At 44.0% G+C, this 25,880-nt stretch overlaps 1 protein-coding gene across 6 annotated transcripts in view; it reads left to right on the top strand.

Moving 5' to 3' along the window:
* Positions 1 to 10,988: 10,988 nt before the first annotated feature.
* Positions 10,989 to 25,880, top strand: part of DCUN1D4 (defective in cullin neddylation 1 domain containing 4) — an 84,918-nt gene continuing 70,026 nt past the window's right edge. For 2 of the 6 annotated variants that reach the window (XM_027056557.2, XM_027056543.2), the window contains exon 1: positions 21,166 to 21,324. In XM_027056557.2, coding sequence (XP_026912358.1) covers positions 21,300 to 21,324 — 25 coding nt within the window. In that variant the 5' untranslated portion in view covers positions 21,166 to 21,299. Of the gene's footprint in view, positions 11,073 to 11,499; positions 11,561 to 21,165; positions 21,325 to 21,617; positions 21,640 to 21,726; positions 21,791 to 22,429; positions 22,453 to 25,880 lie in introns of those variants that run through there. The other 4 variants (XM_053217379.1, XM_027056583.2, XM_027056563.2 and 1 more) reach the window with 4 other exon arrangements.

Below are 25,880 nucleotides of genomic sequence, written 5' to 3'. Positions count from 1 at the left end.
GAAAGAAATAAAGAAATAGAAGAAAAATGTCCAGGGCTGAAAAAGAGGAATCTTGATTGAATGTATCCTCTAAATCCTGAATGGGATGAAGGAGACTAAATCCACATTGAGAGACACCCTGGCAACATTTCAGGAATCACAGCCCTCGTTTCCACAGGATCTAGACACATTTCAAATTGCTGAAGACTGTGGGATTGTTATTGCTTCAGTAACTTAACTCTTGAAATAATTCTCCTATACTCTGTTCTCGAGGTGTAGAGAGTAAGCAGCCAATGGATGTGTCTTGATCGATGTGCCTCCGGAGGACAATGCACAGAAACACTAAATTTCGATTCTAGGAATAGTATCACATAAAACAGAATGCAAAATAACAGTAAAGGAGATAAACAATAATTCATAGAAGAAAATAACAATTTCATATCTGTACCTGCTGTTGAAGCCCAACAAAAAGAACACCACGGACACCTGCTGCTTATACAAGCTGAGTTTACTGAAATTGTGAGCAAGGAAAAACATGAGCTGGATGGAATCTCAGTAGGGTCTCCGGAGAGGAAAGTTAGGGAAGAGTACTTGCAGAGTTTGTAGGACTGGGGTTAGGTCAGGATTGACAGAATTTGTAAATCTGGCAGGTTGCTTGAACTGTCTGCGGTCTTTGGAACACAGAAATGAATCCACGTGAAGTGACTGTTACTATCGTCTTATCTTGGGATATATGGGTCTGAATGAGCTAGTGTTAAAATAATTTGCGTTTAGATAGTTTATATTGCATATTATGATTTGGTACAGTTGATCTATTTTGCAAATCAAAAATACAGGTTTCTTGTTTTTTTGTTTTTTTTTTTTTTTTACCAATTGTGGTTTCCATTTCTTTTTTCACTGTAGTATTTAGGAAACTGCTTGGATGGGCACTCAATGAATGGTTGAATGAATTAGTAAATTAACCACTAAAGGCGAATCTGGAACAGAGGTAATGGTCTTAAATGTCTACACACAAAAGCATATGGCAGGGCTGCTTAATACAAGTTCAGATTCTGGGGATGCCCCTCAGATAGTTTGACTCAGTAAGTCTGGATTTGGGGTGAGGTGATTCTGATGCAATTGGTCCAGTTTCCACTTTTGAGGAGCTAGCACAGTGGCAAGACAAAGTAGGCTTGAGATGTTAACAAGTGCAAGGAAATAAGACCTGCAGGTATCTCTGAGATTGCTAAGATAGGATTGATAAGTGAACTAAGGTAATCAAGAGTAGGTCCCCTTCAAAAGAAGCCAGCTGCTAGAAAAGGGAGCAGAATCAACCTGTATGTCTATAAGAACACACCTACCTGACAATTCACGCATCTCTAGGTGATACACAGTGGCAAGCACTTAGCTGAGAATTAAAGGGAAATAGAAGTGATATTGCTGGGGGGGTGGGGGGGGGGAGGAAGCGATATTGCTACAGTAGAGCACTTTAGATTACGGTGTCTTGACAGGTATGTTACTAGGCTATTTCATATTCATAATAAAAGATGTGGGTACCCGAGTGGCTCAGTCAATTAAACGTCTAACTTCAGCTCAGGTCATGATCTCACGGTTTGTGAGCTCGAGGCCCGCATCAGGCTGCCTGCTGTCAGCACAGAGCCCACTTTGGATCCTCTGTCCCCCTCTCTCTCTCTGCCCCTCCCCTGCTCTCTCTCTCTCTCTCTCTCTCTCTCTCTCAAAAACAAGCAAACACTTAAAGACAATAATAAAAGCCCAAAATTTGAATGCTTTGTTGTTTTTTTGTTGAGGTATATAATAAAAGGCCTACATTTGAATGCATTATTATTTTTTTTAATTGAGGTAAATTAACAACAAATTAACCATTTTAGAATGAACAATTCAGGGGCAAGTTAGTGGCACAATGTTGTGCAACCACCACCTCTGCCTAATTCAAAACGTTTTCATCATCCCTCAATACAACTCTTTCCCATTAAGCAGTTACTCTCTCCTCTCTCCTACCCCCAGCTCCTGACAACTGCTGATCTAGTCTGTCTCTACAGACCGACCCATTCTGGATGTTTCACATAAAACGAAATCACACAACATGTGACCTTTTGTGTATGGCTTCTTTGATGTAGCACATGTTTCCAAGCTTCTAAGTTTCATCCACATTGTGGATGGATCAGTTCTTCAGTTTTATGGCTAATAATACCCCATTGTATGCATACACCACAAATTAATTTGTTCACTCATCTATCCATGGATATTTGAGTTGTTCACACCTTTTTGTTATTATAAATAGTGCTGCCTGTTCATGTGCATGTATTTGTTTGAGTAGCTGTTTTCAATTGTTTGGGGTACACCTACCTACGAACAGAATTGCTGGGTCATATGGTGATTCTGTTTACCTTTTGGGGAACTGCCAAACTATTTTCCCCAGTGGCTGAAACATTTTACATCCCCTCCAGAAATGGAATGGTTGCAATTTCTCCACATCCTTGTCCACACTTGGTCTGCCTTTCTTTTTCTTTCTTTCTTTCTTTCTTTCTTTCTTTCTTTCTTTCTTTCTTTCATTTATTTATTTTGAGAGAGAGAGAGAGAGTGCACAGCAGGGACAGAAAGGGAGAGAGAGAGAGAGTCCCAAGCAGGCTCTGAACTGACAGTTCTATTCAGGCCTTGAACTCACGAACCATGCATGAGATCATGACCTGAGCTGAAATAAAGAGTCAGACGCTCAACCAGCTGAGCCACCCAGGGGCCCCTAAAAAAAATAGAAAGAAAGAAAGTCTCCCCAGCCACACTGACCTTGCTGTTCATCAATGTGATTGGGATACTCCTGCCTCAGGGCCTTTGCACTTACTGTTTCCTCTGCCTAGAGCACTCTTATCCCAGATCTCCCCAGGGCTTGTACCCTCATCTGCTGTAGGTCTCTTCATGTGTAATCTTCTTTGCCTTCAATAATACTCTAGTTACAATTGCAGCCTCTGCCCACTCTCCAGACCTCCCTCTCCCCCATTCTGCTTTAGAATTTGCTTTAGCAACACTGAAAACATTATGTTTATTTATATATAAACATCTCCCAATAGAGTGCAAGCTCAATGAGGGCATGGATTTTTTTTCTTAACATTGAGCTATAATTCACATGCCACACAATTTACCTACAAAGTATACAATTTGAGGGTGCCTGGGTGGCTCAGTCAGTTAGGCATCTGATTTCAGCTCAGGTCATGGTCTTGCAGTTCATGGGCTCTGTGCAGACAGTTCAGAGCCTGGAGCCTGCTTCAGATTCTCTGTCTCCTTCTCTCTCTACCCCTCCCCCCCTGCTCACACTCTGTCTCTCTCTCTCTCTCAATAATAGATAAACATTAATAAAAGGTACACAAATGCATTTTAGTATAATCACAGATTTGTCTAACCACCATTCCAATTTTCGAATATTTTCATTCATTTCTCCTTGCAAAATACTTGCCCATTAGCAGTCACTCTCTTTCTTGCCATCGCCACTCCCTCCACCCGCCATAGGCAGTGACTAATTTACTTTTTGTCTCTATAAATTTGCCTATTCTGGACATTTCATAAAATTGGAGTTATGCAATACATGGTCTTTTGTGACTGGCTTCTTTTGTTTAGCATGTTTCCAAGGTCAATGCCATAGAGTATCTGTACTTCATTCCTTTTCATGGCTCACTAGTATTCCATTGTATAGATATTCACATTTTATTTATCCATCCATCAGTTAATGGATATGAATAATGCTGCCATGAACATTTGTATATAAGTTTTTGTGTGTATATACGTTTTCATATTTCTTGGGTATATAACTAGGAGAGGAATTATTGGGTTATAGAGTAATTCTCTGCTTAACCTTTAAAGAACTGCCGAACTATTTTCCAAACAGCTGTAAGTTTTACATTCTCACTAGCAATGCAATTTCTTCAACACTTGTTCTCTAACCCTTTTGCCAAGACTTGTTATTATCTGTCTTTTTCATATAGTCATCCTAGTAAATGTTAAATGTCTTCATTGAGGTTTTGATCTGTATTTCCCTAATAGCTAAGATGCTGGGCACATTTTCATGTTCTTATTGGGTATTTGTGTATCTTCCTTGGAGAAATGTTTATTCAGATCTTTTGCTCTTTTTTGATTGGGTTACATATCTTTTTTTAAAGGTTTTTATTTAAATTCCAGTTGGTTAATATACAGTGTAATTAGCTTCAGGTGTAGAATATAGTGATTCAGCACTTCCATACATCACCCTGTGCTCATCATGACAAGTGCCCCCCTTAATCCCCATAACCTATTTCACCCACCCCTCCCCACCTCCCCTCTGGTAACCATCAGTTTGTGCTCTGTAATTAAGAGTCTGTTTCTTGGTTTGCCTCCCTCTCCCTCTCTCTCTTTCTTTTTTTTCTTTGTTCATTTATTTTGTTTCTTAAATTCCACATAGGAGTGAAATTGTATGGTATTTGTCTTTCTCTGACTTTTTTCACTTAGCATAATACACTCTAGCTCCATCTCTGTCATCACAAATGGCAAGATTTTATTCTTTTTTATGGATGAGTAATATTCCATTGTGTGTGTGTGTGTGTGTGTGTGTGTGTATATATATATATATATATATATATATATATATACCACATCTTCTTTATCCATTCTTCAGTCAATGGACACTGGACACTTGGGCTGTTTCCATAATTTGGCTGTTGTAGATAATGCTGCTCTAAACATTGAGTCATGTATTCCTTTCAATTAGTATTTTTATATTCTTTGGGAAAATACCTAGTAGTGCAATTGCTGTGTTAGAGGGTAGTTCTATTCTTAACTTTTTGAGGAACCTCCATACTGTTTTCCAGAGCGGCTGCACCAGTTTGCATTCCCACCAGTGGTGCAAGAGGGTTCCCCTTTCTCTCTCTGTTCTTTCTTGTGTTGTTAATTTAAGCCGTTTGACAGGTGTGAGGTGGTATCTCATTGTGGTTTTGATTTGTATTTCCCTGATGATGAGTGATGTTGAGCATCTTTGCATATGTCAGTTGGCCATCTGGATGTCTTCTTTGGCAAAGTGCCTATTCATGTCTTCTGTCCGTTTCTTCACTGGATTATTTGTTTTTTGGGTGTTGAGTTTGATAAGTTCTTTACATATTTTGGATATCAGATATGTCATTTGCAAATAAATTCTCTCATTCTGTATGTTGCCTTTTATTTTTGTTGATTTGTTCCTTGGCTGTGCAGAAGTTTTTTAATTTGATGAAGTCCCAATAGTTTATTTTTACTTTTGTTTCCCTTGCTTTAGGATATTTATTTATTTATTATTTATTTTGAGAGAGAGAGAGAAAGTGTGAGTGGGGGAGGGACAGAGACAGAGGGGGAGAGAATCCTAAGCAGTCTCCGCATTGTCAGTACACAGCCTGATGTGGGGCTTGAACTCAAGAACCATTAGATCATGACCTGAGCCAACGTCAGACACTTAACCCACTGATCCACCCAAGTGCCCCCTCAGGACACGTATTTAGTAGGAATTTGCTATAGCCAATGTCAAAGAGGTTACTGCCTGTGTTCTCCTCTAGGGTTTTTACGGTCTCAGGTCTCACATTTAGGTCTTTAATCCATTTGAATTTATTTTTGCGTTTGGTGCGCAAAAGTGATCCTGTTTCATTTGCATTCTGCTGTCCAGTTTTCCCAATACCATTTGTTGAAGAGACTCTTTCCCCGTTGGGTATTCTCTCCTGCTTTGTTGAAGATCAATTGACCATATAGTTGTGGGTTCATTTCTGGGTTTTCTATTCTGTTCTATTGATATATGTATCTATTTTTGTGCTGGCACCATGCTGTTTTGATCATTACAGCTTTGTAACATAAGCTGAAGTCTCGAACTGTGATGCCTTCAGCTTTGCTCTTCTTTTTCAAGGTTGCTTTGGCTCTTTGGGGTCTTTGGTGGTTCCATACACGTTTTAGGATTGTTTGTTTCAGCTCTGGATGATATTGGAATTGCATTAATGCTGTAGGGATTGCATTAAATGTGTAGATTGCTTTGGGTTGTACAGACATTTTAACAATATTTGTTCTCCCAGTCCATGAGCATGGAATGTTTCTCCATTTCTATGTGTCTTCTTCAATTTCTTTCATCAGTGTTTTATAGTTTTCAGAGTACAGATAATCTTTTTAAAGGTATGAGAGTTCTTTATGTTGGCTAGATACAAGTCCCTTACTAGATAAATAATTTGAAAATATTTTCTCCCATTCTGTGGATTGTCTTTTTATTTTCATGATGGTGTCCTTAGTAGCACAAAAGTTTTTGGCTTTGATGAAGTCCAATTTATCTGTATTTTTCTTTTGTTGCTTGTGCTATTGGTGTCTTATCTAAGAAAGCATTGTCTAATTCAAGTTCACAATGATTTATGCCTATGTTTTCTTATAAGAGTTCTATAGTTTTATCTCTTCCATTTAGGCCCATGATTCATTTTGAGTTCATTACTGTATATGGTATGAGGGAGCAGTCCAAGTTAATCCTTTTGCCTGTGGACACCCAGCACCACTGTTGAAAAGACTATCCTCTCTCCATTGAATTGTCTTGGCACCCTTATTGAAAATCACTTAAATATTAATGCTCAGAATTTTAATTTATGCACTCTCAATTCTATTCTATTGATCTATATGTCTATCACCATGTCCGTACCACATCGTCTTGACTACTGTAGCTTTGTAGTAAGTTTTGAAATTGGGATGTGTGTATCATGCAACCTTATTCATATTTTTCAAGATTGCTTTGGCTATTTGAGGTCCCTTGAGTAGCCGAACATGAATTTTTATGTTTTGTTAATCGCTGTATCCCCAGAGTTCAGCACAGTCCTGGCACATGGTAAATGCTAAACAAGTATTATTTAAATAAATACATAAATTCTCATAAAATTACAACAATAATAATTATGAAGTAGACATTTCTGGAAAAAAAAAACCCTGCTTAGCATTCCTTCCCTCTATTCTTCTGGAAAGAACACTCACACTATCTTAGAAAACTACCCCTTGCTAACTTCATGTTGTTCTTTTGGGGCTTCATATCATAGTATCCAATACCCCTGGCCTCAGAAGACAGTTTATGATTCAGGGCTGGCCAGTTCCATTCCATCTCCTGTCATACTGATAGGCTTTGGTATGATCATGTGAGTCAGGCCCTGCCAATCAGAGTTCTGTCCTAAGATCACACGTTTTGAGAAGTGACCCCAACTGTAAAAGAATACACCCTACCAAGTTGAGAACCATGGGAAGAGTGTCCTGTTGAGTTCTAGTTCCCAGATCCAGTGGCCCCTGAGGCTGGACTATCTCTGCTAAGCTTGGCAGGATTCTCAATTGTATACAATGCAACGACTCTGGTTAAATTACACAGATGAGGAATTCATGGGAAGGCTTTGGGAAGCTCACAGAATGCATGGGAAGTTTGAAAAACCTAGCTGAAGTGAGAGCCAAGGAGGGTAGAGCATGATTTAGATCCTGCCATAGAAGTTTTGTGCTTTGGACTTCCGGCTTGTGTTAGACCCTGCTACTCTTGAATTCTCTGCCCCTGGACCCTCAACCTTCCTGCAGTCACGAAACCATCTCTAATTCACTCTTGGACCTCTGCACCATTTTCTTAAGAGGTGAAGTCCTGGATAGGAGCCTCTACTTTTCATATGTGGCCCTAGGTCAGCCACCAGGGCCCTCCTCTCAGTGCCAGGACCAGCATTCAATAAATAAATTTGCTTCTACTATAACACTTGCTTTGCCTTTTTTTGATTACCTGAGCCAAAAAATTCCCCTCTCCACCCTTTTTTTTTTTTGGTCTTGGCTACATTGATTGAATTTCTGTCATTTACAACAAAAGAAATCTGATTAAAGGAAATAAAAATAATAGTAACAGCCACGATTTATGGTATGTTAGCAGGTAAATACTTTACATACTGTCGTATTAGTTTCCTATGGCTGCTGTAACAAAATGCCATAAATGTAGTGGTTTAAAACACACATACTTATTATAGTTCTTGAATCAGAAGTACAAAATGAGTCTCATGGGGCTGTAAAGTCAGGGTGTTGTCAGGCTGTGTTCCTCCTGGAAGGAATTCACTTACTTGCCTTTTCTAGCTTCTAAAAGATGCCAGGATTCCTTGGCCCTTCCCAGCAGCTGCTTCGCTCCGACCTCATCACATCTCCTTCTCTGACTCTGACCCTCCTGCCTCTCTCTTTCACTTGTAAGGATCCTTGTGATTACAGAGGACCCACTGGGAGAATCCAGGATAATCTCCCCATCTCAGAATTCTTAATCATACGTACAAAGTCCCTTTTGCCATGTTAAGTAACATATTCATAGGTTTCCCGGATGAGGGTGTGGACATGTTTGGGGTGCCATTACTCTGTCTACCACACGTCTCATCTGTTTGAGTCCTTACAACAGTTCTGTCATGCTCATTTCAAAAATAAAGGAATATTGCACAGAGAGTTCAAATAATGTGTCCCATGTTGAGCCGAAGAGCCAATGTTCAAGCCTTGGCTGCCTTTCCGAAGTCTGGGTGCGTTATGTTTTCATAACCCTTCTACCTGGCTTCAATAGCCTTGTTGGTGTGGGAGTTGTGGTGAAGGAAGGATGGAAAGGATCTGACGGATGCATCATCTTTGTGTTTCCCTTTGTGTCTGATGAATTGAGAAAAGAATGGCAGTCTCTCGGATCTTGAGATACAGGGAAGAAAAGGAACCTAATTCTATGAATCTTATTTCCAAATGTTGGCTTATTCAGCAGCCTCCATAGGACAGCCTGCATCTCAAGCTAATAGAGCTTGGCTTATTAAAAGGGGACTCGAGTCTCACAAAACTTCAAATACCAGCTCCTTTAACAAAGCTAATAGCCACAGTGGCATGAGATATTGCATGCAGCTGAAATTCTTCAGGCCCTGGAATTAAAGGGGAAGGATATACCCAAAAGAAGGACTGTCCTTAATTTGGGAATAATACGAAGACCAATGGGAAAGCGGACTGTTCTCGGCTGACAAAATGACAGAGGATTTCAAGTTGCCTGACACCCCTAAACAGGGTGTTAGGCATATTTAACATCCAGCTATGTCAGATCTAGAAAATGCTTCACCTGAAAGGCAGCCCACTAGCACTCAGCATGCAGAGACAGAATAAAAGCTGCTGACTCTTGCTTATGAAATCAATCCCACCAGCCCTCCACAGCCAAATTCTAGACAAACCAGAGCCATCTATTAACATAAGCATAAGTTGGAGTCTGCATACACTCAGGCCCAGTAGAAATCACAGGCGAACTGGTGGCAACGAGAGACACGCAGAAAAGCTACTCTGTACTCTAATACTCACTTCATCCAGTCCCAGTGGACAGAATGACCGCCAGTAAGAGTGACTCAAGTCTTGATGTTATACTGAGTTTCCATTACATGCTGGAGACAATACTGGATCATCAAAGACAGAGTTCCTGCTCTGAAGATGAGGCAGTCTTAGAGAGTAGAGGTTTCTGACATGGAGGGATGGGGGCGTGGCCGAGGGAGGAGGCCCAACAGTCTTGGGAGGAGGGAGAGCTGGACCAGCTTTGCTCTATGAGCTGGGACTCTCCAGTTGCACGTGACAGAAACTAAATTTGAACTGTAAATAGAAAATGTGATGTTGTGAGAGCAAGGCCCTGGAAAGGCGAGGCATCAGCCAAGCCTCAGAAGTGACCGGAACTAGGAACTAGATAGCCGTCATGACGAAGTCACGGCAAGGGCTGTTCCCTGTGTCTGGAAAGCTCTTCCTTTCCACTTAGTTTATTTACTACCCATCATTCATGTGTCTCCAGTTGCCTCCTCGGGGCAACCTGCCCTCTTTCCACTCATTTCTCTTACTGAATCACACCCAGAGTCCTGGCTGGTCTCTTTGAGCCTCTGGGACGAACTAGAAAATGATGACCCTTTTGGGTGGACAGTGCCCAGTGTGTCAAGAACAAAGCACCCTTTCCTCTGAGCAAACACAGCTTCACACCAAGCCCCATGGGTTGGTGAACAGGCTGTTTAAGTGGTATTCCAGCCCCCTGCCCCCATGGCTGTGCTCCATTGTGCAGTGCACAAACTGTATACCTGTACAGAGTAGCTGAGCCAGTTCCCCTATTGTAAGCTCTTGAGGGGCACCTGGGTGGCTCAGTCGGTTAAGCTTCGGACCCTTGATTTCAGCTCACGGTTTATGGGTTGCAGCCCTGCATCAGGCTCTGTGCTGTCAGCACTCGACTTCTGCTTCGGATTCTCTCTCCCTCCCTCTCTGTCCCTCTCCCATTCACTCTCTCTAAATGAATAAACTTAAAAAACAACTGTGTACCTTTTCTCCTTATTACTTGTTAAAATAGCAATTTTAGGAAGGCCTGGGTGGCTTAGTTGGCCAAGCATCCGACTCTTGATTCTGGCTCAGGTTGTGATCTCAGGGCTGTGAGATGGAATCCCGTATCAGCCTCCATGCTGAGAATGGAGCCTGCTTAAGATTCTCTCTCTCCCTGTACCGCACGTGCTCCCTCTCTCTCTAAAAAAACAAAAACAAAAACAAAAACAAAAACAAAAAAATTTTACATTGCTTGCATGATAATTTAAGGTATGCCTCCTTTGAAATCTCATAAGCTCCATGAGGGCAGCAATTGGGTCTGTTTTTGCTCAACGTGTAATTTCTAGAGCCCAGCAGTGTCCGGCACATGGAAGGCCATTGATATTGGTCATTTCATAAATAAATGAATGAGCTAGCAAGAGATCATGTGCTCACTGGGATTGGGAGGCATGCTGATTGGCTATCATAACTCTGTTTGATGAATGCTGGGGTGAGTAGTTCCCCAAAAGAAGCAAAAGAGGGGCAGGCTGGGCAGGAAAGCATCCAAGTGTCCCCACCCAGCCATTGGCCTGCCTTGGGCAGTGTCTGACCAGTCACTTCTGCGTCTGTGCTTCCTCACCTGTGAGATGAGGGACTGTGCCCAGCTCATCTCTGAGATTGTCCTGCCCAACGTTCTGTTCCCTTTTGTTCTGGTTCCGTTCACTCCTGCCAAGTTCCATTCTAGTGCTGAAGGTACTAAGTGGAAAAAGACATGACTGTGGGCAGCCTCAGTCAAGGAAGGCTTAATGGAGGTGAGCCTGAGCTGAGTGGGAAAGGCTGGGGAGGGGCTGTAAAGGAGAGACAGACGTGGGCAGACCTGGGGTGGGAGGCTGGCTGTGGGAAGTATGTTATTGGTGTTTGTCGGGAGTCTTTTTTTTTTTTTTTTCAAAAGTAAATATCTTTGCAAGGGGTACTATCTTTTTTTTTTTTTTTTAACGTTTATTTATTTTTGAGACAGAGAGAGACAGAGCATGAACGGGGGAGAGTCAGAGAGAGGGAGACACAGAATCTGAAACAGGCTCCAGGCTCTGAGCTGTCAGCACAGAGCCCAACGTGGGGCTCGAACTCACTGACCGTGAGATCATGACCTGAGCCGAAGTCGGCTGCTTAACCGACTGAGCCACCCAAGCGCCCCGCAAGGGGTACTATCTTAACACATCTATGTTTCCCCTGAACTAGCTTATCCGAGAACAGCAAGCCAGTCATGCACAAGGAGCTGAGGGAATGAGACATTGGACAGGTAAGTTTTAATCATCAAAATAGGTCCCGAATACAAGCGCCTCTAGGGTGTGCTGGTCGCCCTGGGGTCTACACGGTGCCCTTGTGTCTTGGGCTCCAATAGTGGCAGAGTGACTCAGAGACAGGGAAGAAAGAAGTGTCTCCATTGCCTGATGCAAAAACCAGCAGGAGGAATGGGCCCTAACCCCCTTCCTGCGACCGCAGAGTGCAGTAACCTCTCAGGACTGGCCTATTCTCCTTCCATTTCTTTAGGCAACCCCTCTGTGTCTGCCCTCCAGGATGTTGTTTAAACTCAAGTCTGGCTTCTTCAATCCTGCTCCTATCAGGGAACAAAGAGGTTTCTCCTTACTCTCTAAGGGCGGACCTCATCCTGAAAATGGGCGCCCTCTGTCCTGGAGGGCCGGCCACCAGGCACCACAACGGGGCCCTGGACTGCTGGAAGGGGAGCTGGAAAAGGGAGAGAAGGCTCAGCAAGGTCAAGAGGGAGGCAGGGGCAAGAGGCACAGTTTTGACCCACGCGCACCGGCAACCCTTTAAAGTCGAATTGCCCGTAACGATATTCTGCTACTTTTGGCCCTACTCTTACAGACCCCAACATGTAGTCCTGTTACCAGGTCCCCAAATAGGTCTAACAAGGAAGAGAATAAGGACACCTGGGTGTCTCAGTCAGTTAAGCGTCTGACTTCGGCTCAGGTCGTGATCTCACAGCCCATGAGTTCGAGCCCCGCATCAGGCTCTGTGCTGACAGCTTAGAGCCTGGAGCCTGATTTGGATTCTGTGTCCCCGTTTCTCTCTCTGCCCCTCCCAGGCTCGCTCTCTCTATCGCTCTCAAAAATAAGTAAATATTAGAAAAAATTAAAAAAAACCAAAAACAAGGAAGAGAATAAATTTCCATACCCTGGAACTGGGAAAACCATGTTTCATGTTGCCACTGATGATGGGCAGTGAGAACACAGGACATTTGCCCCAGCCCCCTAGAGCTATGCTAGGTGTGACTGCCTACTGTTGCTGGAAAAATAGGTACAGTCTCCGCAACAGAGGACTTTGGGCTGTGTGTTGGGGGAGGGGTGGAGAGGGTGGGCACACAGCCATCTGTACAATGCTATGCAAAGAAGCAATATAGCAAAGTGATTGAAAATACGGATCTGGAGCCAGTCTGCTCGTGTTTAATTTCTCCCAGTTCAGCCATTTACTAGCTGTATGACTTTGGGGAAGTTCCTTCACCTATCTGTGCCTTAGTCACCTCACCTGTAAAATGAGTCTAACGAAAGTTTGTACTTCTTGGGATTGTCGAGAGGATTACATGGGTTGACAGGAACACTAGAACAGTGCCTGGTGCCAAGTGAGTGGTGCTTAAGTGTTTGCCAATACAGTATTTATATCCGCCGGTCTATCATCTGCGAATCTGAAATGTGTCCCAAAGCTATAGTTATAAATTTGAATGGAGGTTTAGAACAGACTATGGTGGTGGTGTTAGAGCTTTGAAGCCAGAATACGTGATTGGGAGGTGGAGGGATGCAGAATGAAACGAGCAGTGGCAGGGGTTCAAGGTCAGACTTCCCCAGTAAATTGACCAGACTGTGGGGGGGGCGGGCAGGGCAGCTGGGAGGCCCGGGGCGCAGTGGGGCTGATCAGGGCCTGGGGTCAGGGAATGGATGAGAGGGTGAAACAATTAGATGAGAGGGAAGGCAAAAGGTCCCCTGTGCTCTGGGGAGGACCCCGAGTCCGAGTGTGGGTGGCTGCAGAAAAAGCAGTTTTGACTGCAACCCCGTTTGGAACTGGAGGGGAGCAAAATTTAGAAACAGAAATCTTGGGCACCTCCTCTTGCTCTTTGTCCAATAGTCCAATATCTCCATACCGTGTTGAAAATGCTGCCCCCTGTCCCGAGCCAAGCCTTCCCTTCTCTCCCACGACTCCACAGCCTGAAACTGTTCAGGTCCCCCTACTTGAGTGCAGGCCCAGAGGTCAGCCAGACTTGGGAGGGTAGTGTGGAACTCCTCTCTCATCAACAAATTACTCATAGCCACTGACTAATCCCTAAAGTGCCTGGGTTTTAAAAAGGAAATATAAACTCAAATGAATGTCTAATCTAGGAATTCTTAATTTAGGGAGGTGATGGGGTGGGCATAGGTGGGTTTCAGGCCTTTGACAGAGTCATCATTTTCAATGCTTCCTAAAGGGGTCTGTGACTCCCAAAATGTTGGGGGCATTTGCTTTAACCTATTTGGACGAAGGCAGTGTAACAAAGTGAAGTGTAATAAGCATTCAGGTTAGTTGGAAGAAAATATTTTTCAATTCAGTAAATTAGCGATTTGTACGTGTGTGTATGTGTGCCTGTGTGTGTGTGTGTGTGTGTGTGTGTGTGTGTACATGCAGGCCTCCAAATTCTTTTTCTATTTTGGAACCACAGATATTTTTCTTAAATACTTGGATTCATTGCTTTCTTCCCACAACATGGCTTCTGTTGTTGGGGGGTTCTTCTTGGGGGGTTCGGGTATGAGTGTCAGGAGACACTCAGTAGCTACTGCAGTAGCTGAGGAAGATGTAACCGGGTTATAGGAGCTGGAATCTGCTTAGTCACAGGTGTTTTGACAGCCTACATCCTCTTCCTTTCTAGAACAGGAAGTTCTTACTTCCATAACATGTTATCACCAAGGAAGTGAGCATATATTTTCCTCAGCTCCTGTCTTCCTCTTCCCTCCCCCACTTCCTACTGCTGCCTGCCGGCTCCATCCACTCTCCCAGAATGCTCCACTTTGCCATAATGAGATGCTCGGCAGCCACCGACGTCTGGAGATGGATGGGGCCTCCTGTACTGCCCTGAGAGGGATGTTAAAAAGACATTGTATTCATGGAAGCAGGCTAGAAAAGGCGAGGAGAAACGAAGAGCCTGACAGCACAGAAGCCATTGTACAAGTAAAATGGTTATTCTTTCTGCCCAAACCCTGCTAGCTGGAGTAACTGAAGCAATGCTATATTCATGAAAGTCACTATAAACATCATGCATTGTTTAGATTCCACTGGAAAATTATACCTTCTGAGATCTAATTTAAGGCAACATCATTAGGACTTGATTAGCTCTGTGCAAATAAGGTGAAAATACCCAATTCAGAAAAGAACATGTGGCAATGAATACATTTTTGTTCAAATACTCTGTTAAGTCCCTAGGCAGGTGTGATTTCTGTAAAATAAAAGGCCCTGGGTAAAATAAAAAAAAAAAAAAGTGCCAGTTGAAGCATTGTATAGTTGGGCTGGAGAAAAAGATTAGCAAAAAAAAAAAAAAAACAACTTATTAATGCTACCCTAATAGTCATGTAGTCATGTGTCAAGAAATTGTGGAAGTTGGAAATAGTTTTAAAAATAAATGAAATTTTTTCTCTATATCCAGGAGAGGCAAAAAAAAAAAAAAATGAAATTGAAGTACTGATGTCAAATCTCATCAGAATTGGAAAATTCTTAGCTTTTCTGAGAGATCCCTAAAATGGCAGCTCCATAAAGAAGGAAACCAGGATTTTCTAGATAACTTAAAAACACAGATTCATTTTTGCTTGAAATAGCCCCAAGCATAAAAATTAGCCAACCAACTGTACCTCACAAGACTGCATGAGGTTCACAAAGAAAAATGTGGATGCATCACATAATTGGTGCTCATGCATTTATTTCTGCTTCCCTTTCCTACTTTTATAAATGTTTGCACATATTTTATCATATTTATCTCTGGAAGATATTACTCCCATTTTTATAGACGGAGGAATTGAGGCCCAGACAAGTTTAATTCCTGTTCAAGGGTTAAAGTGGTAGGGTCTGCATCTTATTCCAGGCTGGCTCAAGGGTAATATTTAAAGACATTTTGCCTCTGGTATAGCAGATTCAAAGTCTTTTATGCCAGTAACTGTGGCACTCAGAGAAGGGTAATATTACTTCAAAGGACAAGGAAGAGAAATTATTCACTATGGGAACACAATATATGCTTCTATTTATGTAGAATCCCCTGTAATTTGCTACAATTTGTTTAATTGTTTAGAAATTTCCTACGTACATCTGAACTTCCAGTATCAATCAATTTTCATTAAGCTAGTTTTCAAAGAGTTTGAATGACGCAGCATTGATACGGGGTCCCCATTTTCTTCTTTATTGTGTAAAGTCTCACATGTCAGTTTCAAACTAGGTTAATTTCACATTGGTGGCATGTCTTGGTGAAGAAGGCTTTTGTATCCCAACTCAGTGTTCACTGTAAACTCTAGAAAGGAGAAAGGAAGCCAACTTAATGAAACATAGTGACTGTGGAGTTAGAGACCAGCTTAGAGGAAAAGAAGGATCTGGGATGACAAGGTGGATGTGAAGGGGAAGGGTTTATTCAAGAGTATGATGAGTACCGCAACTAACAGGTATTGAGCCAGATACTTTCATATGCTTTCCTTGTACTTATTCATTTGCTTACTTCTCACAACATAACTATGAGGTAGTTCGTGTTATTTTCACTCTTTTTGCAGATGAGGAAACTAAGACACAGAGAGAGGTGAAATAATTTGTCTTCTTTAAAAAAATTTTTTTTTAAATGCTTATTTATTTCTGACAGAGAGAGAGCACGAGGTAGGGAGCGGTAGAGAGGGAAACACGGATTCCGAAGCAGGCTCCAGGCTCTGAGCTGTCAGCACAGAGCCTGACACGGGGCTCGAACCCACAAACCATGAGCTCATGACCTGAGCTGAAGTCGGACACTTAACTGACTGAGCCACCCAGGCACCCCAAAATAATTTGTCTTCTCAAGTGGCAGAGCCGATGGGTTTTTAATCCAGGCCATCTGGGTTAAGCCTATGTCTTGCTTCAGAAAAAAATGTCAAAAGTTCTGCCATGTCTAAAAATGCCCAGTGCAGAGTTGGTTAGAAAAAGTTCCATCTCTTAAGGTCTCTTTTTTTCACTTTGGGAGTTACATTACTGACCCAATAGAGGCTGATGAAAAATATGGAAGTCCCGTTAATGTGCATTATAAACCCACATGACAGGTTATCAATTCTACGAAGTAACCTGTGATGATTATAGAGGTCACTTGCTTGTGTTTCACTGTCAGTGTTCTAACCTCTAGCATAATAGGGGCAGGGGAAAAGGAAGCTGATGAAAGAAAAAGTGTGTTAAACAAGATATATGGCAAATGATGCCATCTTTTCAGCTTGTCAATCATCACCAGTTTTTTTTTTTTTAAATTTTCCCCCACGTTTATTCATTTTTGAGAGACAGAGAGAGGCAGAGTGTGAGTGGGGGAGGGGCAGAGAGAGAGGGAGGCACAGAATCCGAAGCAGGCTCCAGGCTCTGAGCTGTCAGCACGGAGCCCGACACGGGCTCAAACTCACGAACCGTGAGATCATGATCTGAGCCGAAGTCGGATGCTTAACCAACTGAACCACTCAGCCGCCCCAATCATCATCAGTTTTGAGGAGAGACTGTCCCTGTTGGTGACAATGGAGGAAAATGTCTACTTCTAAGCCTTTTCCATTAGCCTAATAATTGGGACATGACTATATACAGGTATTGAAAAACGAAACCTACACTTTTATTACCCTAGTAGCATCTGCAAGTGGCTATTGCAAAACTGTTCAATGTATATACGTGAAAAGAACCATAAGTTACAGTGACATTCCTATGAAATTAAAAGCTTAAGAGCCGAAACTGTTTCCCAATAACACGGGCCTCAATGGTTAAAAGGTTAACTCCAGTAGGCCGAAGAGGCTGTCCCTTCCCACTGGTATATCAGAGTAGTGAATTTATTACATTCAGCAGAGCCTCATTAGATACTCTAGATAAATAATCTCATTAAAAAAATACCGTGAAGTTGATAGTTGCTATTGAAATCAGGTCAAAGGATAAAACAGGTAAGAAGGATAGAGTAACCTGGAACTAATCTTTCTGACTCCTATTTTTCATAATATATATCTACAAAGAAAACCTGAGTCTAGATATTCAACTCGAGAATAAGGCCAGGTTTCACTATCTTTTAAAAGCACATTCATATCCATATCATTGTATCCTTATACATAAGTCTCTTAGGTATGCAGGGCATATATTAACCTGATTAAAAAGAGGGGGAACATTATAACGCAGGGAGTTTCACCACTTAGGGACACTATTCCTTATTAGCTAGATGGCAAGTTACTGAAGCTGTCTAAGCCTCCGTTAACTTATCTGCAAATTAGGGATAATATTAGTACTCTACTGGAGTGTTGCAAGGTTAGGTGGAATACTTTAACAAGCAAAGCACGATCACATGGGAAGCAACTAAAAAAAAAAGTTGTCATCATTTGGATTAGCAAACTGTCAGTTGGTTATGAGTCTGGAGAAATGAATTATCCTGACCTCTACAGATATATTACTTTGTTTTGTTTTCGTTTCCATGTAAACCCAGGTAGCCTGACTTTTGATAAGAGTGGAGTTCTACACACTCTCGCATTGCAATCTAAGGCTGAATTGATTCCTCCTGGACATGTGTTCTTTTCCATTCTCTTCAAATTTTACCAGGGGCACATTTATCTACTTATCTAAGCAGGCCCAACTTTATTTCAGTCGTAGGACTATGCCATTCTCCACTCTGTATCCCCATCCCCGACACATGCAGAAAAGGCTGCTATTGTGGGATGTGTAGAATTTGGAGAAAAGTTTTACTCTACCATCACACTCCCAAGATACTTATTAATTTTTCCTCCAAGGATTTGAATATAAATGCACAGAAGTGTAACATTATTATCTCTGTAAGCATCCCCATAAGGATCAAGTAATTTGGAAATGGCACCAGAGAGAAAAACGTTACATGTTATATTACATATTGAAAAAAATTCTTATTGTGTTTCATAAAAAAGAAGGCAGTATTCCAACTATGAAGTATAGAACTTGTATCAGGTTTTTATAATAACGTTCAAATGGGAAGGAAGAGTAGCTTACCCATCCTTGGAGTTTGAAGGTATGGTATGGGACAGTGTGGTAAGGGGGGGAAAGACCTGGTCTAGGAGGTGAGAAACCTGAGTTTAGTTACTGCTTTGCTATTAACTAGCTGAGTAATTTAGATTAGACATTTAACTTCTTGGGACCTCAAGTCTCATATTCTTAAAATGAGGAAGGTGGGTTTTCCCAAGGCTTCTCCTAGATCTAAAATTTCACATTACAGTCAACATTCCATTCACTTTAAGGAACGACTAACTGGTGCCTACTATTTGAAAGCACTGTACTAGATGCTGGGGACATAAGATATATATAACAAGTTTCCTGCCCTCAAAGGTTTCTAGTCTTGTGGATTGTTAAAATGACGGGATGATATTTACAGAATATTGTGTAATCATTTAGTTATACCTGTTTTACTATTCATTCAACGTGGGGCAGTAAGTCTTAGCAAACTAAGAATGAACTTAGCCCCTCAATCTTCAGGCTGTAGCTGACCTACCAGAAAGATGTGTACTAATTACTAAGCCTGTTTTTCATTTGAAAATAACCATACAGGCCTGACTGAAAGTGATGCTGAGAAGTAACAAAGGCTGAACATCCTATATATTTTTGTGGACACCCTGAGCCAGTGAAGTGCTGGGTGCTAGGGGCAAAGCAGTGGGCAGATCCCTCATGTAGCTTAGCCATTATATACATTATAAAGTTTGGTGCAAAAAAATCAATACGGTAAATGGCTCCCTAGAACAAATTAGTTGTGGGTTTATTTTAATTTGGTGGTGTCAAGAAGCAACCTCCTTTCTTTGCAAAATAACTGTGTCTCAGCCCTTAAATTACCATGATCACTAAAAAACATACACAAATATATATACAAAATATTATGAATTTGTGTAAACTATATATAATTTACTATTTTCTAGATACAGAGTCGGTTGAACACATAAATGTGATAAGGATTGCAAGCACAGCTCTTAGTTCAGAGTAAGAAGGGACTTAGAATTAGATCTGCCCAACAAGGAATGGCCTATTTCAGAGTCTGGAGGTACTTACCCATCTCTGTGAGGCCCAGCTGACAGACCTGTTAGGTTAAAAGTCACCAATATGGAGGAGATTCTTGAGAAGAAAACTGAAGTGGATAAATTCAGGTCAATTCTGAGATTCTACAATTAGGGTGAAGTGATTCATAAATGTGTTAATGATAGGTACAAAATTATAAGGCTGTAATTTACTCGGGAGACATTAGGGATTTATAGGGATAGAGTATACTACAACAGGAGTGGTGTGGACAGATGAACTGGTTTGATCCTGTTCTTTCAAAATATCTTGTTTTTGGTGTAACATTTATCCACTGATTTGAAACCTAAATTTCAGAACTCTGAAACTCAAAAGCCTTGGCTATAGAAATCTAAAACTTAAACGGCTAATGTTTTGTTACCAGTTGTTTGTAATATTCTTGGAGGCGGTGTGTGTGTGTGTGTGTGTGTGTGTGTAATGCCCTGGCTGTAGGCTGGGGCAGAGCCTTGGGATACAGGTAAGCGGTGGATGTGCCTGTGATTGGGGTAGGAGAGGGCTATCCTTCCTAAGTATCTCAAAATATTATTCTGCTACATTATGGTTAAGTGTGACGACTTGGTTGAAAAGCATTGAAAAAAATGGTTGGAACTCTTAAGAATGGTGTCAGTTCTTGTCTTAGGAAACTCAGTGATCCTAGGAATTCACTTAAATTAACACCTTCCTCTGCCAACTAACAGCCAAATGAGGCCCTCTCAGCGTCAATGAATGACAGTCTCTCAATTCAGCCAGTTGTCCTTCGAGGACTCAGAACCTATTCTCTGGACTTGCCAACATGCCAAACTGAGCCTGAAGCTGAGAGCGTGGCCCTGATTTCCTGCGTGCTGGGGGGGGGGGGGGGGGGCGTATTCAGATGTGTGTAGGACGACGGACAATGCCTGTTAGCATTCGAAGCCTTTAGAACAGCCCATTTGTGACCAAGGGAGAAGTGTGTTGATTCTGGAAAAGAAGTGCAATTCAAAACCGGGAAGAGGATGGATTGTTGTAATTGTTGTACAAGAAGTAGGAGTTTGTTCCTTAGAGGGTTTGCTGGAAACGAGAACGCGATGATTCTTTATTCAGTTTCCAGCAGTAGGAAACAGCTAACAAGAGAAGTCCCAGTCCAAGTTCGGAGCGGACTGGGCTTCTGTTGAGGACCGCTCCGAGGCGTGCGAGACAAGTGGGTGACGCAAGTTTGGGGCCAACTCCCCTACTCCTTGTAGCGGGACACAAGATGCCCCCAACTGTGCTTTCCCTTTACCGCTCTTCACGCAACACCACGCGTGCTTTGTTTCAGAAGCCGACCCTTCTTTCTCGGTTGGTCTGTAGCTCCACCAATCCCGCCCGTGACGGGGCGGGGCTTCAGGGTCAAGGTGGACCAATTCGCCAGCCTCGCCCCTACACGCGCTTTCGGACCCCCGGGGATGAGTGACAGCAGCCGGGCCCAACCTGCTGCTCCAGAGCGTGGCCTCCGCCAGGGGCGTTACGGGGCCGAGCCGCCGGGACCAATCGCATTGGACCTCAAGGGGCGGGGCCTCTTTGCCAGCCCCAGACCGGCGCCCTCCTTACTCCTTTTGTCAAATGAGAGACGCGGAGGGGCGGTCCTTCGACCGAGGTTCAGCCAATGGTTGGAGGCGAGGTGGGCAGGCCGGGAGTGCTGGCGGCTGGTCCTCAGCTCCGAGCCGAGGTGCGGCGAGCCGGTGGGGGGACCGCGAGGCGAGCGCGGGAGCCTGGGCGGCGAGTGGGGTGTGAGCTGCCCGAAAATGCACTCGGATGCCGCCGCTGTCAGTGAGTAACAGAGAGCGAGCTGGCCGGGGCCGGGCGGTTGCTAGCACTCTCCACTCCGCTCCCGCAGTCCCCGCCCCGCGCCTCCTGTCCCGAAACGCGCCGGGAGTCCCTGCCCGGGAGCCACCCCTTCCCCTCCCGGGGCCGGGGCGGGCGGTGACGCTGCGGGCGGCGCGGGGCGGGGGCGGGCGTGGGGGGGGAAGGGGCCGGCCTGATGGGGGAGGGCGGAGGTGAGGGGGGTGGGGACTGGCTCCTTTTCAGTGTTGGGGGCAGGGGGGGCGGGACGTGCGATGAAGGGCTGGGACCGGAGTGCCTGGGGTGAATGGAGGTGGAGGCGGCGGCGGGCGCTAGCGGGCAGGGCCGGGGGTGGCACCGGCGCGGGGAGAGAGGGAGGGAGCGAGCGAGCGGGGCGCAGGGGTGAGGATTTCCTAGGGGCTGAGTGGTGCGGGCGGCTCCGTGAGAAAGGCGGGTGAGTGCTAGGGGAGCGCGGGGGCGGGGACAATGGGAAGAAGGCTGGATGGCGGGGGTTGGGGGGGGAACAATGCGGTGGGGGAATGGGGGCAGCGGCCGAGCGGGGCTGGAGGGCGGGCGCGGAGATGAGGGCTGATGTAACGGGAGAGCGAGGTGGTGGGAAGGATTGGGGTGTGATGGGATAGTTGGGGAGTCCGGCGGGCTGGAGAGGCATAGGGAGGGTGGTAGGGTAATTGGGAGTGGTTAAGAGGGGGGCAGACGTTGGGGTAATAGGATTGAGCAGGTGTTGGGAAGAGAGGGTAATTGGGAGTTAGAGGCGAGGAAGGAGGGGAGGGTTTGAGGTGACAGGATGGGGGCAGGGGTAGGGGAGGTGCGGTGGGGGTGTAAAGCTAGTTGGGAGGAAAGGGGGGTTGGGAGGGGCCGGGGGCAGGGGGAGGACTGTCAAGTCCACATTCGGTCCGCGCGGGGCTCAGGGGAAAGGTGGCAAACTCAGTTTTCAGGGAGGTGTTCCCTCCCCCGGATCAAGATAGGGTCCATGTAAGGGGGAGCCCTGAGCTTCGGGGTGCCGGGAGAGGAGGGGGCGGGGCTGAGGTGGAGGGGGCGGGGAGGTGCCCTGAGGTTGGCGCTGGCCGCGGTTCCCCCAGAGCGGCGGGAAGCGAGGTCAGCGCTGGCGCGGGCTCCGGCTGCGGGACTGGGAGGCGGGGCACGGGCGCGGGCTGCGGGTTTTCCGCGGCGGGAGCGGGAGGGGTCGGGCCCTGGAGACCAGGTGGGGGGTTTTCCGCAGGGGAGGTGTTGGGGTCCCAGGCAGTCCGTGGGTTTGGCAGTCTGTGACGCAGTTGCCTAATTTCTGGTCGTCAGGTGTGGACGCTGGTACCTAGAGACCCGCTTCCCTGCACGGGGGGGGGCTGGACCACAGGCTCCACGTAGCGCCTGCGGAGCGCGACCTCTGCCTAGCTTGCGGGGAGGACGCGTTAGGGGTTTCCTTTAGGGTCTGGCTCTAGTGGCCGGGTGTGAAGGGGAAAGGCGGTCGCGCGGAATTCTGGGACTTGTAGTCCGCGCCGCGCGGGGCCGCGGTTGGGTTGGGTGCACGTGGGTAACTGTGGAAACGAGTCCCAGAATGCTTCGCGCCTGTCGGAGCTTCCCGGCTCTGCTAACTCGTGCTTTTTCCCCGGCGGACCCGAGCGCGCTCTTGGGAATCTTCTCTTGTCCCCTGGGGCTGGAGCGATTCACTAGACCTCTCTGTGTCAGCAGGAGGGGGAAAACCAAGCCAGACACAGTCCTTTTGCACTTGGGTTCTTGATTCACTAGTTGATTACTTCCTCCGGCATTTGGTGGCCTTATTTGTAATTTGTAGGGTAATGCTTAGTCTTTTATCATCTAGCCCATAGGTTTGGAAAAACATTCAAAATTCAGCACGATCTTAAAGCAGAGTTTAGGACGCTGTGTTTATTGTGGCATCCAGTGTATGTAAACACTAGTTTAAAAGGCTTAATTTTACATAAATCTCGGAATGCAGTGGAGACCAGCGTAACCCTTGTGAAGGTAGTATAGATTATGTGGTTGTATTTCTGGGGCTGTTTGGACTGCCCAGAGATAGGACTTTTTGAAAAAAGATGGTCTTGAGTGATGGAGGAGGCTTAATGGAATTTAGGGTGGAAATGTGCCCATTCATAAAGCCAGCATGAAGACGAACAAAGGGAATATGTGATGTTTTCAGTTTTCAAGGGAGTAGGGGAGCAAAGGAAGCTAGAAGAAGGTAAACTTGGTGGAGGGCCTTAAGTTTTCATATTTTTTTTTTGTTTTTTTGGTTTTTTTTTTGGTTTGCTTTTAACTGCTACTGTCATTCTTTCTCTTTGCCTCTTTAATATTAGAGACCACCCTCTCAGTCTTTAGGTGCCCTCAATGCCACATCTTTTGCGGATTCCCATTACCATTTAAATACTGAACCTGTACATCACAGAATCTGTAATGTAGAGGGCCATAAGATTAGCTCAGAGATGACAGACTGATTTTATGTGATATATAAGGTATTGTGAAACTATTGGTAGCATAGTCACTAGAAGAATATTATAATGATCCTAATGATAAAATTTTACCAAAAAGTCCTAAAATTTGGAAACCTTTTAGTATGGTTACGAATATACTGAACTTGCATACTTGATTAAGTGATTAATGGTTAAATGATGGCTGAAAAATCGGGCAATGTGTAATTTTTTCAGGAAAAGATTTCTGTTTATCTTACGTTTTGCTTAATCTTGTGACGAAATATTCAGGAAGCCTTTTGTGATGTGTTACTATGTAATGTGGACATGTTTTTTAAAATATGCACTTAATATTGGAATTTGTTCTCATATAAAGGGTAAAGTGTATGAAGATGAAAACAAGAGTTATAATTGTCTTCAAGGTGGTGTTTTAAAAGAAGTATTAGCTTAGTGATTTTTCCCTTTTTATCTCTATTATATCCCAAAGGGCAGTTGCCCTTTACACACACACAGTCCCCCTCTTCTCCAGCCCCTCAAACCCTAGGTTTCTAAACCTGATCAGCTTATATTTTATGCTGTGGATTTTAGGTTCCTCTTTAATTTTTGGCCTTTGGGGAGGTCCTTTCTTTTCTTTTAATTTTTTAAAATGTTTTATTTATTTTTGACAGAAAGAGACACAGAGTATGAGAGGGGGAGGGGCAGAGAGAGAGGGAGACAGGGAATCGAAGCAGGTTCCAGGCTCTCAGCCATCAGCACAGAGTCCAGTGTGGGGCTGGAACAAGTGAACTTCGAGATCATGACCTGAGCCAAAGTGGGATGCTTAACCGACTGAGCCACCCACGCGCCCCAATGGAGGTCCTTTATTTTCATGTGAACTTATCTATGCATTTAAACAGATGTTTCTTACCCTTGGCCCAGTATTTTTTCACAGTTTTATATTGGGAAGGTTTTTAGGTTATCTTGTCTATAGCACTGCCAGCAAAGTCTCCCTCATTTTCTTCATCATAGAGAACTTCTCTACATTTACTCTTTCCTTCCTCTGTTCCTCCAAGAAGTGCCCCTGCCTGTACTTGATCACATTTTTCCAGATGTTATTTATCATTATATCCCTTTCTGTTTTTATCTTTAGCTGCTCCCAGCAGCTCTTATAGTTTATTGCTTTCTTCCTGGCTAATAATACTTGTTTGGTATTTTGTCATCTCAAGAATAAAGATCTTGTTAAATCAGCAGAATAAAAAATCAACCTGTCAGAAACCGACCTCATGATTTGACCTCTGTTGTATCCATTATTGGCAAGTAACAATACACAACTGAAAATGGCATAAATAATAGAACTTATTATTGCCCAGTAGCAAGAAATGTAGAGAATAGATGATTCTGGTGCAGTGTCTGAATGATACCTTTGAAGACTCTAGGTTCTTTGCATCGCTTTCTTCCTCTCTTCTTAATATTTTGACTTCTGGAAAGCCTCGGGCTCGTTGCCTCTTGTTGGCAGTGTGGTTGCTGGGGCCTCAGACATCATGCCTGTGTAAGACAGGGAAGAAAGGAATATATTTTCTTACAACTCCCTCTTAGCAGAGAGGAGTCTTCTAGAAGGTCACCTTGGAGACTCCCAACCCCCACCCCCACCCCCTTTCAGTTTCACTGAATAGAACTGATCCTATGGCACTGCTACTTGTAAGGAAGGTTGAGAAAGTGAAAGTCTGGCATTTTTCAGCTGCTTTTGTGAGATGTGGCCTGTGCTAGGTGTAAGAACAGTGAGGAAAATGCTCTGGGTCGGCAGCCTACAGGTTATATCCCTGAGCCAGCTACTTTGTCCAGCTGTTTCTGGCTTGGTCTCAGTCTTTTTTTTTTTTTATCTGTCAGTTTATTTTCTGCTTCATTTTAAAACAAAGGTGACTTACTAAGTATAAATAAAAGCCTGTCAAGAGAAGGAAAATAAACTGTAGATTTACAGGCTGCATATGAATGCTTGCTGTATGTTAGAAACAGGCCATATTTTGGCTCTGAGCATCCTAGCAGTCAAAACAAAGAGGAAAACAAGACTAATTAGTTTTATTCCTCTGGTTCATGAACTGCAATTCATTTACTGACCCAAGCTGGCAG

Source organism: Acinonyx jubatus, chromosome B1 (assembly GCF_027475565.1).
Source record: "Acinonyx jubatus isolate Ajub_Pintada_27869175 chromosome B1, VMU_Ajub_asm_v1.0, whole genome shotgun sequence".
NCBI classification, from domain to species: domain Eukaryota; kingdom Metazoa; phylum Chordata; class Mammalia; order Carnivora; family Felidae; genus Acinonyx; species Acinonyx jubatus.
This window is presented reverse-complemented; position numbering and strand designations above follow the sequence as displayed.